Here is a 20,263-nt window from a genome sequence, read left to right on the forward strand (position 1 = left end):
GTGTGTCACATGTTATAAGCTCTGGGTTGTGAGTTAAATCTTAATCCGTAAAGTAACTAGAAAATAAAGCTGTTAGATACAATTTTTGGAGTAAAAAATAGTTGAATTGTTATTAAGTAGAAGTAAAGACAAAATTACAATATATAAGTGCAGGACTTGAGTGACTATTGCACCACTACATAAAGTATGTTCGACACTGAATCATATACAAAACGTACTTATATAATGTATGTTATTCAATGTTTTTTGACATGTTATTGTGAACAACGAGCATCTTATTGAGCGTGTGTGTAATCAGTATCCCATAATATATGATGGCAGTGATTAACTGAGACAGAGACTATCAAGCCAGAGAGCTGTGTTCTATCGACACACGGAGGAGTGGCCACGTCACGGTCCTCCGGTTCACATGCACACCGACTCGTGACGTCCGGTGACGTCCCGAGCCACCGGGAAGTAGTTGCATCCTGACAAAAAAAAAAAAAAAAAAAAAGAGATGGGTGGTCCGTTTTTAAATCCCCGCGTGCCCATTGGTCGAAACCATAGGTGTGTCAGGGGGGTGTGCGTGCCGCGTCTCCGTCCGTCCCTACGTTATTTCCTGCAGAGAGGATGAGCGGAAGTTTGACCGCGCGCCGGGACCCGACGCATCAAGTTTTACCAGCAGAGCTGATCGGGGATCGGAGCGTCGGAGCGTCCCGGGACCGAGGGGCGTCCATGCCGTCAGCAGCATCTGGAAATGCTCCGGATAGCATCCTCTGAGGTAATTCACAACCTTCACTTGAAACTCTGCTATGTTATGTAAGTGTGACTATAAGCTTATACTTTCCTGTTGTCTGAGGAGAATGAACAAACTTTTTACTGTTCATGGTCCCGGCGTGGGGTTACGGTTGCATGACGCCTGAGCAGAAAGTAATGCTGCACGAGTGGGCTTTCTCTAAAGACGATATAGTCCACTGTTATATTATAGCTGCATGCTTCTCGCTCCTATGCCTGCATGAAGAAGAATGCATGTAATTGTTCTCAGCATTTGTGGCGAATGAGTCCCACATGAACTTCCTGACTCCTCGAGCTCGCACCTGCTTTTGCAATAACCCCCCCCCCCCCCCCCCCCCCCCCCCCCCCCCCCCCCCCCCCCCCCACACACACACACACACACACACACACACACACATATGGTGTGAAGAAATGCTTCTTTCTGAGAGGAACGTATCGTTCTGTAAATGCACAACTTGTTTTAATCAACATGTGGTAGTTTGTTTTGGGTCTCCTCTGCTCCAGATTTGTTGGTATGTGAGGCACATGGATGACCTTGTTGTTGCAGAGACTTTAGAAGGTCCTAGAAAGGTCAAAACAGCTGATCCTGATTCGGGGCTTCTGACAGGGGGATTGGGGGGGGGGGGGGGGGGGGGGGGGGGGGGGGGGGTGTACGTTTTCTTTCTTTTCTCTTGATTGTATCCTTCGCTGTTATCTGTTAACAAGCTGTTGGTGAGTGCAGCTGACTGCTCTCAGTGCAGTTACTGCTTCCTCTTCTCCTGTGACCTAAAGATAGAGCCTCGCTGTCTGGGATTATAGTTCCCCTGGGAATTTAAACACAATGTTCTTTGATGTGATGGGGAAACATGGGCTGGTCCAGAGTCATCTATGAAAGAGCCAATGAAGTCATATCAACACAGTTTAGGAGTTAGTCGTCGACCTAGTTTTCAGCAAGGCTATAGTACATCAATGAAAAAGGTTACAGACCAGGTGTGTTTATTAGAAAGCTGTCAGCATCAACGTATTCTCTCTTTAAAATCCAATAATGAAAGGGAAACAGAGGGAACAGAACTTGCGTCAGTGCAGCTTTCGGCATTCAATTAATGACTATTTTCATAAGGGATTAACCTGCCGATTATTTTCTAGATTAAGCCATTGTTTGGTCTGAAAAACATCATAAAAACAGTGACCCAAAATATTCAATTTACTGTAAACAATTCTCACCTTTTTAAAAACCTGGAACCACAAAATGTTTGGCATTGTTGCTTGAAACGTTTTCAAATGAGCCTCTACATAGTTGCAGGATTAATTTTCTTCCAAAACACAAATTGATTATTGGACTTTGGTTGCAGCTCGGGGTGCAGGTGCAGGTCTGGGCTGTTGACGTCCCCGGGGTCCTAGCACCAGTGTGACTGGTTCCTCGTGTGGAGCCAGGACCCCCTCTCACCCTATAGTTTATCCCGTTCCTTTTCCGTTTGGTTCTGTGCAACTGTCAGCGCTCCACACGTTCTGTGAGTACATTATTAAACATAATAACCTAATACCTGTTCTCCAACGGTCCACTATCTCCACACACATCACTATCGAACGAGTCATTACTAATTAATAACTTACATTTCATATTCCTCTCCTGGACATATTATATCTATATATATCTTTGGATCATAGAGCAGGTGTTTTACTAGAGCTTTTTGGACCTTGATTCCCCGAGAGAGTGGGCGAAAACAAGCAGGAAGTGGTTCACAGTAGACAGGCATAATCTTTAGTGTTATTACGTTTACATGACTCCATTGACAAAACGGTCATTTTACCTCGCAGAAGACGGGAGTTGCTGGTCTACTGCTGCCTCGGTCGGTGAGGACCAACGACACCTGCATTAATAGAGGGAAAATTACTGTTTTAGGTGGGCCTCTTATTTTAGGCGTCTAAAGTATGTTTTGCTGCCGTCAGCAGTACAGTACTTTGCTCCACGTAAGATCAGAAAACGGTATCAATCAATGTCGAGGAGAATTCTACTGCAGTTTCAATAGAAGCCATCTCTTTGTTGCCGACTCACTCCTCATAAATCTGCGGATGATCCCGTAGGTCGCTTCAGCTCTAACGTCGGGAATTCCTGGCAAATAACATGGAGAAATGCTGCAGCTGTCAGAATCCACAGAAGAGAGTGCAGGAAAGCTGAGCGTGAATGGAAAAAAAAAACATTTTAAACTCCAGACTCACCTTGACATCTACAAAAAAGAGGCCAGGATAAGACAATCCTTTCACTCAGACATCATCAACAAAAAATAACGACGCACTCACTTTCGTTGTGCACTTATGATAGGCTGACTAACCACTGCCCCAGAACTTCTTTCCGTTGATAAATGCAATGAGTTCCCTTCCTTTTTTAGGGGATAAAATTCAAAGCATCAGACAAAACATAAATACCTCCAAGTCTAATACAAACATTGTGTCACTCTTAACTGAAGCTGATGACTATAGAATTCTGGTCTTAATCATATCTAACAACCAAAATCTTTTCAGACGAGGTGCCTGAAGAGAAATCGTACCAAATGGGGGTCCGTGACCTCATGTGTTTCAGATTAGTGGTCCTTGACGCGAGTACGGTGGAGAACCACTGGTCTAGATGACTTCCAGGCTGGATTTCGACCCCATCACAGCACTGAGACTGCTCTTAAAGTTATTGACCTCCGATTAAACACGCTCTCGTGAGACGTCACTTCTATGCTCTTGGAACTCGGAACTGCTGCTTTGGTTGAAACAGCTGATCATAAAATATTGCTTAAAATACCCCCCCAGGCCCCTTACGTCATCTTGAACAGGTTTGGTAACTGTTCCCGGACTCTGGAACAAAACATAGTAAAGCTGTCATTATGTCTGTCCACTGTTGGAACAAACTGACAGAAGATCTCAGATTTGCACGATCTACTTATATAAACTTTATTCTTATTCTTTGATTTTTTTACACTCTTTTATTCCTCCTACCAGCTTATTCTTCAATGTCTTTATTTAATTCTGCACTTTTATTTCTCTCACCTGTGTCATTTTTTAAAACTCCATAATGTAAAGCACCTTGATCTGCCTCTGTGGATGAAGTGTAAATAAGCTTGCATTGCCTTGGGCACACAACATTCAGATAAATTACTGTAAAATCCTAAAAAATCTGGAAATCTTGTGTTGGGATCATCTGCTCCTACATATGTTGGATACAACCCAAAGATTTAGATAACATAATAATAATAATGATAATAATATAACAGGGTTTTTTTCTGCATAAGTGTAGGCTTATGGTCATGCACTCTCAAAACATCTCATTTTAAAATTCCTAGTAATGTTACAGAGACATCCATGGCTAGAGATGCAGGGGGGGGGGGGGCAATGGGTTCATTTTAAGATGAACTCAATGCACTGAAGTATAAATGTAGTTATTGTGCTGCAAGAGAAAACGCATTTGCACAATCCGCCCCTTGATGACGATTTTTTTTTATTGCAAAGCAGCTCGACAGACCAGTCAGACAACAGTTAGCTGCTTCAGTCTGTATGGCCTCTACAGTGAAGTCTACATGGTACAACATACTTTAGCTATGAGGCTTTTTTTACACTCTCACAGATTTCCCCCGTAGGCCTAAACGTCTATTCGCATGCTGTCCAGACCTGTCCTCTGAAACGCCGCAACCCTAAGACCAGATAAACGCGAACAAACATGCTTTGATTTATCACGTCCTCTCTGTCTGGCCTGTATGCACAGATGAAGACGGCATATAACCAACCCACTTCAAGTCGGGGGTTCTCAACAGCGCAAGTTTTGAAGTTGCACAACCTCGAGTCAGCCAGTGTTCTTTCCATGCTGGGCTTACAGATGTAAGCAGCTGTGTAAACTGAGATTTTACATTTGAGCTCACATGAGGTCTGTGAAGGCCCCACAGCCAAATCTCTCTGTAGATTAGATCAGAGATAAGTTGCTGATTCCTGCCTTGATGGTATAACATTGTTAGAATTCTGACACAGATCAAATGTTATTGTAATAATACAGGAGCAGAGGTCAGGGGGAGATAACTCCCCTCTTTTTTAAAAAAAAGCAGATTCCTGTTAGTCTGCCTTTTAACCTACAATTTCGTTGTGATCACATTATTACTAATACTGGGAAGTTTTACAGCATAATGTGTTAAATCCTAGTCTATAATCTATAGAACAACAACGGCAACATCTGCCGCGGTGAATGACTGGAAGTTGGGGGAAGCGTTATTGAACATGAGCACTGGTGCTGGGATGTTGTGGGATGGCTCTAACAGATGTCCTTTACCCCGCTGTGAGCAGCTGAGAGCTCCGCCAAACTCCCTCCCACACATACTTTTTTAAGATCCACTCCGAGCGGACAGGGGCATCCAGAGGAATAGCCGGACACTGAATACTTTGTTGAAAGTAACGTAACAGAGAGAAAGTCACTCTGATGCACGGTATGTACTCTTTGTCTCTTTGGAGCATCAGAGTCGGTCAATAAATAAGATACAAGAGCTTTGTAACAAACTGCAGACTGTGTACTTTGGCTGGAAAGATTAGAATTTAATCTGTGAATAATGGGCCGCTGCTGACTCGGCACGGTTCACTTATTAAAGAAAAGCACCGTCACATTATGAACTTACCGGAACTTACTTATCCAGGTCCAAGCACCAGGGAACAAAACGATAAGGTAGATCTTGTGATGCACTTACTGCTGGTGCTGACATCTTTAAACGTGTGTTAAAGAACTTCAGGCCATCGCGCATATGCAGACGTATTAGGAGTTTTGAGTTAAGTATTTTTAAGTTACATGGCTTGTTCACGAAAAAGCTCCCGACTGTGTCGGAGCGGACATATTTAATCATTTTCCAAAAGCATCATTTTCCTTCTCCACACGAGGAACGGGAAATATGGATATGTTCGACACAGCCAGTGATATAAATGGGACTAATGGAAAAGCAAAAATGTATACCATCTGGAGTTATACATTTCAGGTTTGTGTTGTACTTTAAACAAAAAAAAATCCCTTTAGGAATTTGCACCCAATCTAAGGGGTCAGAGGTTTTTCCAGAGATGGGCGTTTAAAAAAACAACTCTCAACCAATCTAATGGCTGCCTCAAGATTTCAGTTTCTTTATCACCCATTGTCCTCATTCGTTTTCTCTCTCCCCTCTTATCACAGACTGGTGAGTGAGGGGTTGTTCCTCCCAGGCTTGGCTTGATCTCCACCATGGCCAGGGATCTCTTTAGCCCCCCATCCCCACTAGGGGATTCCCTGCTCGACAGTCCGCTGTGTGGAGACCTGATGGAGGATCTTCGGGACATCTCCCAGTCTATTGAAGACGACACTCTGGAATTTGATTTCCCGGTGTACCAGAGCACCGGCTCAGGGTCTGAGAGCTCCTTTGCACTGGGTGAGTAGTCAAGTGGCCTCATGAGTGGAAGAAATGGTCGCTGGGTACATGATCAGTCGCGTCAAATAGTTACAACACTGACCTTTTGAGCCTTTGGCTCCATTGAGCCTAACGAGGCCTTTTGTCTGATTACAGAAGATTAGATACAATTCCTCTCTCTCTCTCTCTCTCTCTCTCTCTCTCTCTCTCTCTCTCTCTCTCTCTCTCTGTGTCTCCAAATTCCTGAGCAGCACTTGAAAAAAACACAAAGACACAAACTAAAAAAGCCTCATTACTAATTACCTAATATTCTCATGAGGCCTGTTTAACAGGATTACTCATTTTCCGTCAAGGGAAAAAGATGAATGCATCCTGATCTATTTGGCAGATATCTGATTTTCGCCTGATGGTTATTTTGGTTGTTAAGAGTCCAATATCACTATTGTTCTGATTGGTTTAAATCCCCATTATAATGCTGTATGCAACAATAGATCAGGAGTTTGTTTTCTCTTCGTTGTGACTGGTTTGTAACATAAAGAAAACTTATATTTTTATAGCCCTATAAGTACAAGTATGAAACTAACCCTACAGCCAGTAGCTGGTTAGCTTAGCTTAAAGACTGGAAAAAGCTAGCCTGAACATCCAAACCTAAAGATCTCTAATTAGTCTGTTTAAATCCGTACAAAACAGTTAGCTCCAAAACATTAGCTTCTGCTAAGCTAAGCTAACTGGCTGCTGGCTGTGGCTTTGTCGTGAGTCCTCCTGAAACATACTGAATGTGTGGCGTCAAAGGTTAGCCCGGTGACATCACTCGCTGTTGCCTCCTTTCTGCTTTGTTGTGTCGCTTGTTGTAGACACCTTGACCCCAGCCTCCAGTCCGTCGTCGGGGGTGTGTGCGGCAGCACCGAGTCCAGAGGAGAGCGTCAGCCCCCTCAACCTGGAGTGCCGAGTGTGCTCAGACAAGGCCTCGGGCTTCCACTACGGGGTGCACGCCTGCGAGGGCTGCAAGGTGAGAGACGTGGGACGAAAACAGGCCCAGCAGCAGCCAGTCAGAGCACATATTGCATGCATGTACTGACATACTGTACACATCAAAGTGAGAAAGGACATAAGAGGTCACACAAAGATATGTAGGTAAACATACAGACAGATACAATCAGACGGGTGATAACGTGTGCTGCAAAGGCAAATGTGTGTGTTTGTGTGGTGAAAATCCCCACACACACACACACACACACACGTGCGCGCGCACACTCACGTGTACTCGTGCACATTACTTGCCTGCGCCAACGCACGCACACATCAAAACAAGCTCGGCATGCGGATGGCGCCTGACCTGGAGGCCAGTGGAAAGTTTCTGAGACACGCAGCCGGGTCATGTGAGGTGGGGGACGTGGTGGCCTTGCTCAACTTGTCCACCTCTCCGCTGCTTGGCACCGAGCCCGACTGAGTGACGCTAACGCACACAAGCACCAGTACACACATTGGAGCTGCTGCTGGCACAGAGCCCTTGCTGTGCTTATTACTAAATATGACCTTCATACAGAGTCATCTTTGGGATTTATTGATAAGAGGAATTTGGTTTGCATACATATGTTTAATCAAAGTAAAGGTATTCCCGTCAGGCCTGAAACAGTTCAGCTCCACAGGACAGACAGAACTTGAGATTTTAGGGAGTACGACAAAGTCATTAGAGGACTTGTAACTGAGACCACTGGGTGCCTTAGAAGCATTAAGGATCAACACTGCCAAGTCATGTGAGCTCGTCGTAGTCTCGTACCTCTCTGAGCCGCAGGTTGCTGCTGCTAATCTGAGCCTTTGTTTGCTATTCATGCATGACTTTTTAACCTGTGACCGTGCCGGCTTTTTGAAGTTTTCTCCCATCAGCCACAGCTGAGAGTGTGTTGTGGTACCACTCCTTCCTTTGAGGTTAGACAGAGTTGCTACTGGTGTTCTCCTCTTTCTGTTTCCTCCATAATCAGCCCTTTTTGCCCTGCTGGAGAGACTCTGGTTTTTCACTCCTCTGGACAGGCACTGTGCCTTCAGTTTCACTCTAATCCATCCGTAAATTCTGTCAGTTTCACAATGCACATGTGGGTTTTTTTTTTTTCTCGGGTGCTGCAAAACAAGCCGTCTCCCAGCAGGGTTAAAGTGTTATGACCCACATGTCATTCATCAGAATCAACACAAGCTGCTCTTGATCTTGTCGGCCCCTGTGTCAGGCCCGCTGCCACTTTAAAGTAGGGACACTGGCGCTGTTGGACGCCGCACATGTGAGGGGAGTATTTTTGACACTCACTAAAAACGCTCTGACTGATGATATTGTGCCGTCATGGAAAAATCTGGCTCGCGATATGTAGCAGTCGCATTGCACGCTCGACGCTCTCTGCGTATCAACTTTCAACACCTCGCTTTAAGAGGGGAGCGCTCGGTCGTGGGGAATGTGAATGGAATGTGCTGTCATGCTACGGTGCGAGGGATTCAATCCGAAGCGATGGCGGTGTGTCGTTTGAACGGGATGTTCAGAGGAGCAGGGCGGTCGAGAGAAAGCCTTTCAGTAATAGGAAACACCGCTACCTGCCCAATAGATGGAAGTTAGTTTGAATTGGTGCGCCACCGAGATGCCTGAATTCAAACTTTTCTTTCGGTTTCACTCGAAGACATTTGAAAGAAAGCGTTGCACAGTACATCTCTTTGATAACGTCTGTAGTGAAAGTACTGGTTGGGTCACTGTCTGTACACCCGTACACAGACAAGCAAAGACATGCACGCTGCACACATCTGTTTTCTCCTCACGGGGAGCTCTGTTGCTTTGTAATGTATTTTTGATGACTATCATATGCCTGGACCCTTCACATCTCTCCCCTCTGTGTTTCCATGATGAATACATCCAGTTCTCCCCACAAATGGTTTTGAAAGACCACAAAGAGTGATTTGAGACACATAATAACCCTCAATAACAACGTGTCTGCAACATGAAGGCAGACAAGCCCTTCTGTAAGATGATGGCTGACCTATAGCGTGACCGTGTGGCTCCAGATATATCGCCAGAGAACTTATGTTGCCTTTCCGACAGTGAGGGATGAGGAATGCTCCGACTGAAATTTCAGTGATGCACATAGGTGTGTGAAAGGATCATATGTTTCAGTTTGACATCTTTTTAGCATGTGTTGGCCCACTGCTCTGTATCCCAGTGTGAGTGTGGAGGGCTGCAAGATGTCTTGTCCAATCAGGGTTGTTCTGTAGAAAGGTAAGAGCTTACTGTACACCCTGAAGCATATCGCCCTTTAAATATAGATGTAATTCCTCTGTTTCACCCTGGCAAAGGGTGGGTCATTTGTGAGTGTACAGACCTGAGACGCATCAGGACGGTTAACCCTCCTTATGGGCTGAAGTACCACAAGAGTATGTGATCTGATCACGTGATCTTCAAATGACAGCACGTGTCGTTCTGTGTCTACCAGGGCTTCTTCAGGAGGACCATCAGGCTGAAGCTGGAGTATGATAAGTGTGAACGCAACTGCAAAATCCAAAAGAAGAACCGCAACAAGTGCCAGTACTGCCGATTCCACAAGTGCCTGTCTGTAGGCATGTCCCACAATGGTAAACCTACAACTCCGTTTGAAGCATATCTGTGTACTGTAACAGTAGTACAAGCAGAGAAGAGTCATGAAGTCAGTGAATGGACTGGCTAACATCAGTTGCACAGCATTCTCTTGCTATGGGGTCGTAGCAGTAAAATACTGGGTATAGAAATTTGAGCAAGCGTGTCTTTTATTTCTTTCAGAATTTAACTTTTGATTAATTTACAAGAGAGATAGAAATTTGCTCAATAGCAATGAAAGCACTTGCAAGCATGTGTCGTGAATGCGGTTACACAAATCTCCGCTCGCCACGTCTTCAGTCGACACCGTGGTATGTGTTCTCAACAACAGGATGTGTCCTAATGCGGTTTGGCTCCAAATCAGCGTGCTGTACATTGACAGGGTTTTTATAGAACAGCGTCCTGCTCCTGCCGGAGCCTGCTTGACTCTGACAAAGCACAGGCCTATATAGCTCCACATCTGGCCCCGTCAACTGCACTGACTGCTGAAGGGTCATTGGGTTTGTTGCAATGGCCTCCCCCCGCAGACTGAACGTTCAGAAACCCGAGAGGAGGACGACATGTTGTCCTCAGAAGAGAGGGAAGAGAACATAAGGCACCAGATCTGTTGGGGGTGAATACTTGTGTGTGTGTGTGTGTGTGTGTGAGCAGACATGCATGTTAGGAGGATATGTCGGATGTCTCTGCGCGTAGTCTCTCTGTAAACTAACACAGCTACTATTTGAAAACTTTTCTCGCCTTCGTGCTCATGATGAATGTTTCTATTCACCAGCCATCCGGTTCGGTCGCATGCCTCAGGCGGAGAAGCTAAAGCTAAAGGCAGAATGCAAGATGGTGGAGGAAGAGGTGGCAAGCCCCATGCTGACCGACCACAAGACTCTGGTCGGGCAGATCCACGAGGCCTACATGAAGAACTTCAACATGAACAAGGCGAAAGCTCGGCTCATACTCACCGGAAAGACCAGCAAGCCGGTACAGTAACAAAAAAAAAAGATATTCTTTATTATGTATCTCTACTAGATAAAGAATAACCTCGCCGACCGACGTTTTCTCCTCCGTCTTTCCCCCGCAGCCTTTCATCATTCACGACATGGAGACGTTCCAGCAGGCAGAGAGGACGTTGGCGGCCCAGGTGGGGAACAGTGACTGTCCGGAGCACGAGAGCGGCCTTCGAGCCGGGGACGTGGTTCTGGCCGCAGGGTGTGGGGAACTGCAGCAGAGGGAGGCTGAAGCCCGGCTCTTCCACTGCTGCCAGAGCACCTCGGTGGAGACGGTCACAGAGCTGACGGAGTTCGCCAAGGCGGTGCCCGGTTTCCAAGACCTGGATCTGAATGACCAGGTGTGTTTGCTGTATCTGGCTGCCGTGATTCCATGTGATAAGTAGAGTAAAAACTAGTTTACTTACCGTGAACCAAAGAGGTTTGTGTTCATGTAGTTACGGACACTGTCGTTTGGAGGCACATCGGAGTCATGCTTCGGCCTTCTTTACCTGTACTTTCAGGTGACTCTCTTGAAGTATGGCGTTTATGAAGCCCTCTTCACCCTCCTGGCCTCCTGCATGAACAAAGACGGCCTCCTGGTGGCCCGTGGTGGAGGCTTCATCACCCGAGAGTTCCTCAAGAGCCGGCGGCGGCCATTTGGCGACATGATGGAGCCCAAATTCCAGTTTGCCACACGCTTCAACTCCCTGGAGCTGGACGACAGCGACCTGGCCCTTTTTGTGGCTGCCATTATCTGCTGCGGAGGTGACCGACAATTATTTTTTTTTTAAGTGCAAATGTGCACAAAAACAAATCTGAATCCTCGTATGTTTCTCTGGTCCCTTCCCTCCAGATCGCCCAGGCCTGGTGGATGTGCCTTTTGTAGAGCAGCTGCAGGAAAGCATCGTTCTGGCTCTCCGGCTCCACCTGCTGGCCAACCACCCGGACGACAACTTCCTCTTCCCCAGACTGCTGCAGAAACTGGCCGACCTCCGGGAGCTGGTCACCGAGCATGCTCAGTTGGTGCAGGAAATCAAGACGACAGAGGACACGTCGCTGCACCCGCTCCTGCAAGAGATATACAGGGACATGTACTGAGTAGATAGCACATGGTCATGAACTGGGGACATGTATTCGAATATTTAAGTATGCCACTCAAAACTGGGTGTCCATAAATATTTACTGATACTATCATGCACATCAATGTACTGTAAGAAGTATGACGTGCAGCTCCTGAGGCTGCACACTGCTGGGATCCTGCCGTGGAAAGGCAGCTTTTGTAGGTGCAGTGGCTGCTTCAATGAGAGGGGACATAGTGGGGAACAAACCTGTGTAGAAATATTTTTTTGATGCATTGATTTGAGAGCACCCAATCGCTATGGATTGGGTCCTGGATGCCAGCTTTTATTCTACCGACTGATCAAAAGCTAATTGCCTAACATTTAAAATTGGTGTACACATAATAAAGATATCCGGACATGACTGCTGCAGTCATGGATGCACTGATGCTCAATATGGATCTTGAACATAAGTTCAATCGTGGTAAAAGAAGCAGACAAGTTGGAGAAGTTATAACATTTTAATCCTTGAGGTAACTGAAATGTTAGTTGTGCAATAGGCAACTCGATATGAAAATATTCCTTTTATTTTGGATATTTAGTGCATGTGATATGTTGATTCAAATCGATTGGATTAGGTTAAGCTTTGTCATGTCCTTTCATTGTGTGTTAGTACCTTATTGAAATCAGCCACGTCTCACTCGATCATTTTGAGAGTAGTGGTTGAAGAAACACCTGCATCAGTATTCATCATGTGCCATAATGTTTCAACGCAGGAGCTCAAGTTTCCTCTACTTTGACCACACAACAAAACAGATATTCAGTGTTGGATCAGGGAATGTTATCACATCATGAATCAACCGACCTCACTTCTACTGATGGCAGCCATCATTTCAAAATATTGTAATTTCATGTGTAATATATTTATTTTAATCCTTAACCTACTGCTAAAAACTAAGAAATGACAGCACACCTCACCGAAGGTTTTTTGTACAAATCCTGCCGTTCAGACTCATTATTGGCCGGTGGATATTTTGACCACAAACGCAATAATATGTTAAGCTGGTTTATGTTTTATTTTGTAAATATAACAGGAATGTAGTTGCTACAGTGAAAGTGTCCGCTGACAGTAAAACAGGCCTCAAAAAGGAGCCTGTTGCCTCATTTGCTGCGTTACACTTCATCTCCCGATGTAGTATTGAAACACTGTTTCTTGTCAGAATAAAACAGTTTATATTTTGTATCATGTAGTGTACAATAAAAAATACATTTGTTGTTTCAATAAAATGAATCATGTCATGTGGTAGTTTAAAATAAACTAATATATTTAACTTTTATTTGTAATACCCTGACTTATTTACCTGTCTAATGATATCTGTTCAAATACCTTAGCTAAGATTTTTCACTGCACATATGAAATGTCGTAGCAGGAAAAGCACAGGTGGAACTCATTATGTTAATGACAGCTTTGTTCCACTTAAGTCTCCTTGTAAGCCAGTAATGTGATTAATTACACCTGTGCTTTTCCTTTAACGGCATATTGAAGGCTGCTGTAAAATGTATTATCTAAGGGTTATATTTTTACAATGGAAATAATCCATGTTATCAATTTCGGCTGTTTCACTACACTTTCATATTTTCTATAATAATATATATCAACCCACATTCGTTTGAGGCATCCTAATACTGTGATAAACTATACAATTGTATATATATTACAGCACTTTATCTGTACACGGTGTTAGCATTTTGCATCCCCGGTCCTTTAGGGGGCGCTAAAACGTTATGAAACAACATGGCTGGACTCGATGTGAAAACCAGGAAGTGACTTCTTTTTCTGCTCCTCGGCTTCGAAAGATGGAGCAAACTACGAGCCTTCCCCGTCAAAAAACATTTACATGCCAGTTGTGTGATTTAAGTAGCCCCTTTACTTACTACGGCCAGAAACCACCAAACACCAGAGCCATTGTGTAAGTGGATATTAGGCCAAGCGCTCAACGTTAGTGCTCTGGAGCTAGCTATGCTAAAGCTAACGCTATCAGCTAGCTGCTACGTTACATGCCTGTAAAGTTATAACGACGTTAGACACACAGGGACATTAACCCTACAGCTATGTTCCCGTTGTATTTACAGGCCGTCTTGAAACACACGACTGTTTTGTCTTTGTGAACCTAAGTTATGCATTTATATTCTGCTTGTGTCGTCCAACAGGCTGCTCGAGGAGTGTTTTGTAACCCAGGACCCCTTCAGTCCGGACAGGGAGAAGTTTCTTGTTCTGGGCTCTTCCTGCAGCCTGTGCAGCACACGTGTTTGTGTTGGATCGGTAGGTTGTCTTCAAATGGAATTGCTCCAGTCTGTTTTTGCCACAGATTAAATATGTGATCGTGTAATTCAGGTTATCAAATAATATCCTCATCCACAGAGACAAAGTTTAAAACTCAGGGTCCTCCTCATCAGTTCAGCTCTGAAACCCAAACTGAGCTCCTGTGACAGTTTTCCACTTGTAGGTCACTGGCGATTAAAATATGCATCTGTGGTTTAGATGTTTTCCTCAGATGACTTTGCAATCATGTGGCATTTATATGCGCTGGGTGAACTTCATGACTGATGCCCTTGAAATTAGTTGATCCAGCGTCTCAAGTAGATCCATTTAGTCCATCTTGGACTAAATGTGACTAAACATCCATTGCTGATGTGAAAACCGAGCATTGACGCTCGCTGCACTGTGCTCTTCTCTGCTCTCAGGACTGTAGTCTTTTCTACACCAAGAGGTTCTGCATGCAGTGTGTGAACAAGCACTTGAAACAGTTCCCACTTCAGATCCAGGCTGAGCTGGCCAAGAAGAAGCCGAGCTCCAAGTCCGCCGTCTCGTGACATCGTACGAGAAGAGGTCCGCAACATGAGAGACGTTTGGTCATTTAAAGAGTCACAAATGTGCCACGCTGCTTTACCAGCACTCTTCATACTGAACTTGAATTTATTGCCATTGATTTTATTTTGGTGGACAATTAACGCCACACATCAGAACACTAGATCATGCTTTTGTCCAGTCTTCAGGGTGTTATTTATTTGTTTCTAAAGAGTTTTATAGAAGCAGCAAATGAAAAAGGCTCTGAATTCAAACTGATTTCATGTACGTGCACAGTTGCCCGACAGTAGCTCTGAATTTCCTGGTAAACAAACCCCCCCCAAAAACTGTTCATTGATAATATCTGATCCTGTATGTCTAGGATGTTCAATTTGGCCCATCGCTTGTTCAGCCCAATTCAGCAACTATTTTACGCTCCATAAACCGTTTAACAACACTAGTACAACTCAAGATAAGATGTGGAAGTAATAACATTCTCCAAGACGGGTTGCTAGGCAGATTAAAAACAGATTCATTTCTCCACTGCTCTTGCAAAGTGAAAAATGAATAAGTCGCCTACAATTTCTCTTTGTACCTGATGAATAATGAGCAATATTTTAACACCCTTTTTTTATGAGAAAATAAATGTTTATCATTTTTCAGCAACACATGGAAACATTCCCATTTACAGGACGAATTATCTAACTAAAGACATCCTTTTTATGAGTGCATCGCTGTTATCCCTCTCATCTCTGCAGACGGTGCACTGCTAACTTCTGTGAAGTCAAGACTGTGTAATCTGAAACTATAAAAAATAATTACGCAGTGACCTTTCTTTCTCTTTTGCTTTGTGACTGTTATCAAAATGAATGTGTAACTGTTTGTTTTAGTGACAGAATGTGCTACCGTTGCAGCATTGGTTACTCCCACTTCGTCATTTTCAAAATACACACACTACAGTATCAAACCTGACCCAAACAGAATGTTCTCTCGCCCCATTTCTCGCTTGCCGTTTAATCATTTTGATCAGAGTCTGTTCTGATCTCAGGGATGCCTCTGTACGACACCGTGCACGGTTTGCTGCAGCATAAACACATTATGGATTAAGTGTGATCCCGGCGATAACATTGATACAACAGATGGCCTCGCTGTTTTCATCACGAGATGTTTGACGTTTCCAGGCCTAATTGAAACAGCATGGCCTTTAAGGCAGGCAGGCCCAGTGATTTGTTTTTCTTTCTTTCTGGCAAATGCTGTAGAGGAATGCAGAGCGACACTCGCTGTACAGTTTAAGTTGGGACATCGTGAACTCCTGGGTACAAGGAGTGCTCACTGTTACAGACGCCGTTATCTCGGATTCCTCTGCAGCTCTGGGACGTACAGAACATCTATTCGATAAATTAGGCCAGCTGGAAACCCCACCGGAGGGGGAAAAATGTCTTTTTTTCTTCTTCTTTTAAAGCTGCACCACTCTTTGTGCCCCTTTAAATTCCAAGCACACATAAGCAATTACAACCAGTGATGCACACAAACCACCCCTGGCAAAGTCTGACAGCGATAGGCACCGTGCCAACGGTGACGGAAGGCTTTCTGCTGGAGAGCTGATGTCATCGGATGCCAGGAGGCAGATTTGTACCTTTTTTTGTTGTTGTTGTGTTCCTGCATAAAAACCCTCATTCTAGTGTCTCATTGGCCTCCAATAGCCTTGAAATTGTAACTGAATGTACGTACCTAAACCAGTTAAGTGACACCAAATCAGATCACGCAATGATATCTGTCAGCACTCGCACAATTGATTCCTCTCATTGTATTCCCAGCCCGGAGCAAGACCTCACACTAAACTCCTGCAGTGAGATAAAGCTGTTTCCATTATAGTGTTCTTATCACATTTTGTTTTTATTATTCAAGACATTTCACTGTGCATGAACACAGAGATGACAGTTCCTGAGATCCAATGATATCTATGACCTGTAGGTGTTCAGCTATTGTCATAAATCAAGTATGGAAAAGCACGACGAGCACCCATTTATAACCACAACCTCTGTTCCTTTTGTTCGCTACGTATTTAGCTAATCCAACTGATTAATTGGGTCATATTCATGTGTAGAGTTGATCCAATCCGGCTCTGTGTTGTTGCCCCTGTTCGACTTTAAGAGAGCTCAGTGGGCGGTCCTTGTGCGCAGACCAATGAATCGCCTTCTCTGTTTAAATAGTCCTTGATGTCAACTTTTTCTTCTTCACTCATTGCTCCCCCTAACGCCATGTTGGCTGTTATGACTTGACTTGTTGTTTTCATCAGCGTTACTACGGACTTGACAGGAGTGGCTCTCTTAAACGCCCCTGCGCCCTTGGAGACACTTTATCCCATCTTTTTTTTTTTCTTGTTGCGCGGACGCGTTTTGGATGATACGCGCGGAGTATGCACGCATCATCCCCGTGACTTTGCATCATTTTAAAGGAATACTACGTGGAAATAGAAGTTTGAAAGGGGGGTTTGCCTGTTTGTTTGTGTATATTTCACCCCCCTTGTCATATGTGCAACAAGATGTCAGAAGTTCGCCTTTCTAACGCGAGCCCGACGGTGGAGCGGGTGGATGCGCGGCAGCCGGACAGTACCATACCGTCGGTCCGCAGAAACCTCTTCGGCAGACCCGACCCGGAGGAGATACGGAGTTACGTGGCGGATTCGATCCGGCGAGATGTGCAGAGTTTTACGGAAACGTACAACTTCGACCCCGTCAACGACAGGCCGCTCTCTCCGCGCAATTACGACTGGCAAGAGGACCGCGACGCACCGGAGTTTTATGTCAGGGAGCCTCACGGGAGACAGGAGGAGAGGGGCGAACGGACGTCGGCTCAACGAGACCGAAACGGCTCGAGGAAAAGAGGTTCGGGAGCTTCAGGTGATTTGCCTCTTTGACTTACTCTGAAGGGCTGCTTGCGCATTTCTGTGCCGCTATGCGGAGGCGCGAAGCACCCGTTGTGTCCGGGGTTCAACCGTGGCTACGATCGATCAAATAGAAGTGTGCAGGAGCGAGACGCAGACGCAGAAATATTATTACTGATGTTGAAGTAATTTTAATATATGTTAATATTGAGGGTGGCAATGCAATGCAGGTTTGGCAATGGGACCAACGTCGCGCAGTAATTACATTGTAGTTTTCACATAAAAAAATTAATAAACTCGGGCTGTTCACGGTAGTAAAATGTTCTCTCCGAGGATATCAGGTGCTTTTTTTAAAGGGGACGTGCAGCTCTACACATAAACAGCCTGACAACTTTTCTACGTGTGTGTGTGTGTGTGGTTTTTTGTTGTCTGTCAGGACCCTGCTCCAGCGAGTCTCAGAGTAAAAGGTCGCACACCGACAAAGATGATGATGATGATGATGAAGACCACGGTGCAGGAAGTCAGGCGGTAAAAGCCGCGGAGAAGAGACCCAGCAGTCCCGAGCAGAGCGCGGAGGTCCAGTGAAAAACAGTGCTAGGTTAGAAATCACTATCTCACTATTCCACTGTTGTGAAGTCATTTGAATGCATGTCGATGTACGCGTTTGCAATGTGTAAAACACTAACGCTCGGCTGTTATTTTTGGACGCAAATAGAGTTTGATGTACTTGTTTATCATGAGTAACGGTTGCAATAACGCAATTATGACCTGCACACAACACTTACACGTCATCAGCCCTCCAAACATTTTTTTTTCTTTCATCTTCCACAACCCCTTCGTGCGATGACTGTTCTCCCTCTAGCGTGCGTGTGTGTGTGTGTGTGTGTGTGTGTGTGTGTGTGTGTGTGTGTGTGTGTGTGTGTGTGTGTGTGTGTGTGTGTGTGTGTGTGTGTGTGTGTGTGTGTGCGTGCGCGCGTGTCTGCATGAGGAATATCAAGCATGAGCAACTGCTTTTTCAATTGCACCATTCAACAGCCTGTTTCCTCTTCATGTCCCACAGAGCGGGGAGACCTGTTGCTGGTGGAATACTGTAGCCTTTCTCATCATCTGACAGATGGGAGAGAACATATAAAAGCAGTCTTTTCCTATAGAAGGGAGGAGGAGAGGCTGCACAAGCACTGAATATGTACACTATCAAGTTTTGGCACTCAGAAGCAGCAGACAATGTAGCAGTGTGCAAATGGATTTTTGCTCATCTTTTTTTTTATCTACTACCTAATGTTTCAGATGTAGCACATACAAAAAAAAAAAAGCATATTATGCTTTTCATACTTTTGTTAAATGTATTTGAATAAGTGTGTGAATTTGACTCGGGAAGCTGCAGTGCAATTTCCAACAGAGAAATATTATTTTGTTTAAGTGGTCATATTGTATCATTCATTCAGGTAATTGATGTAAGTTAAAAATGCAGATTTCAAAAGTCAGGGTTATGTGGAAACAAAATGTCTTCACTTTTTCTATGGCTTTATTTGTCCCAGTGTTGTATATCTTGTTTTTGAAGGCCCAGATGGCCACACTGTAAGTTGAGGCTCCATCTAACTGGGAACAGCCATGAAAGATAAAGTTTACATGCAAATATGGTCTCCTTTTCCCCCCCAAAATTTTTATTTCACAATTTTTTACCAAAGTGTGTGCCTTTTTTGTTTGTGCCTTAGGGGAGGGGGGTGGGTGGCAAAACTGCTGAGCAATAGCCAACCAAATTTTAACAGTATTTGCTAATAATCCTAAGAATTAGCTTTTATTTTTGAATTAGGTAAATTCATATTTTATGCCTTTTGGGTCACATAATCCGCCCCATTTAATATGTGGTGTAGCCCAGGTTAACATAGATTAAATATGTTTAAATCCCTGGGCTACTTATTATGCAAATATGTGAATCAAAGATTTGTATTTGTGGTGTGGAATTCATGTGGAACATGTAATTGCACTATTTTTAATTTCTCCTTTTTGAGGGCAGAAAAACAAACTGACACTGCCTCATTTGGTGTAAAACTTTGAAGTGTACCTGTTTGCCTTTTTTCCCTTTTTTTTTTTTTTTTTCAAAAACACTGAAAAAAGTATACTAACTTATTTATGTTGAGCTTTTTGTTGTGGGTATATGTATAGCTTCCCAAAGCAATGTTTTTGTAAATATATATTTTCATTATTGTTTTTGAGAGAAATAAACTGTTGCAAAACTGAGCCTAATAATCGATTTTATATCCTGTGTTTTGTACTTTTTCTTTTCTTCTTCAACGGGCAAGTTGATTGGTTAAAAAGCAACGCTGGTGTAATACATTCATGCGCTCACTATTTTTGATTGTAAAACACACAACCGCTCCACCCTTAACAAACACACTTCAGGTTTAAAGCGATCCGCCCATGTAAACTGGCAGACAGCAATAATAATCTCTATGATCACATGGTAATTATTATTGCTTACACAAAGACCTGATGGAGATACACCACGTTATTAAAGATATTTAATGAGTTCTTCAGTCTGAGGAATGACCCAGCACTGATAGGATCAGAAACTATCGTAACTTATCCGCAATCTAACCACGAATAACTTCATGAACAAACGTACTGTCTGTCATGTTCTATAATGAGGTTATAGTGACCAGATACTACTTCCTTTTTATTGTAAAAATAATAAAGAATTTACTGCTGGGATCCTAACTACCAAAAGCATTTCTACACC

At 44.1% G+C, this 20,263-nt stretch overlaps 3 protein-coding genes across 4 annotated transcripts; all 3 read left to right on the top strand.

Moving 5' to 3' along the window:
• Positions 1 to 632: 632 nt before the first annotated feature.
• Positions 633 to 13,119, top strand: LOC306714023 (peroxisome proliferator-activated receptor alpha-like). 2 transcript variants are annotated; one of them, XM_079183933.1, is made up of 9 exons: positions 656 to 760; positions 2,106 to 2,264; positions 5,936 to 6,167; positions 7,001 to 7,155; positions 9,611 to 9,749; positions 10,523 to 10,722; positions 10,823 to 11,089; positions 11,252 to 11,495; positions 11,584 to 13,119. In XM_079183933.1, exons 3-9 carry the CDS (start codon positions 5,984 to 5,986, stop codon positions 11,826 to 11,828), a joined length of 1,434 nt encoding a protein of 477 aa, XP_079040059.1. In that variant the 5' UTR covers positions 656 to 760; positions 2,106 to 2,264; positions 5,936 to 5,983; the 3' UTR covers positions 11,829 to 13,119. The 2 variants fall into 2 exon arrangements, with proteins under 2 accessions (XP_079040058.1, XP_079040059.1); XM_079183932.1 differs by lacking the exon at positions 2,106 to 2,264 and having other exon boundaries at positions 633 to 760.
• A 479-nt stretch (positions 13,120 to 13,598) lies between these two features.
• On the top strand, positions 13,599 to 15,429 carry cdpf1 (cysteine rich DPF motif domain containing 1). Its single transcript, XM_079183976.1, has 3 exons — positions 13,599 to 13,758; positions 14,000 to 14,111; positions 14,534 to 15,429. The coding sequence occupies exons 1-3, from the start codon at positions 13,646 to 13,648 to the stop codon at positions 14,660 to 14,662; spliced, it is 354 nt and encodes a 117-aa protein (XP_079040102.1). The 5' UTR covers positions 13,599 to 13,645; the 3' UTR covers positions 14,663 to 15,429.
• Positions 15,430 to 16,894: 1,465 nt separating this feature from the next.
• cdkn1ba (cyclin dependent kinase inhibitor 1Ba) lies at positions 16,895 to 19,761 on the top strand. Its single transcript, XM_079184228.1, has 3 exons — positions 16,895 to 17,539; positions 17,960 to 18,121; positions 18,584 to 19,761. The coding sequence occupies exons 1-2, from the start codon at positions 17,170 to 17,172 to the stop codon at positions 18,106 to 18,108; spliced, it is 519 nt and encodes a 172-aa protein (XP_079040354.1). The 5' UTR covers positions 16,895 to 17,169; the 3' UTR covers positions 18,109 to 18,121; positions 18,584 to 19,761.
• Positions 19,762 to 20,263: the final 502 nt, after the last annotated feature.

This window comes from Pholis gunnellus (genome assembly GCF_910591455.1).
Source record: "Pholis gunnellus genome assembly, chromosome: 22".
Lineage (NCBI taxonomy): Eukaryota > Metazoa > Chordata > Actinopteri > Perciformes > Pholidae > Pholis > Pholis gunnellus.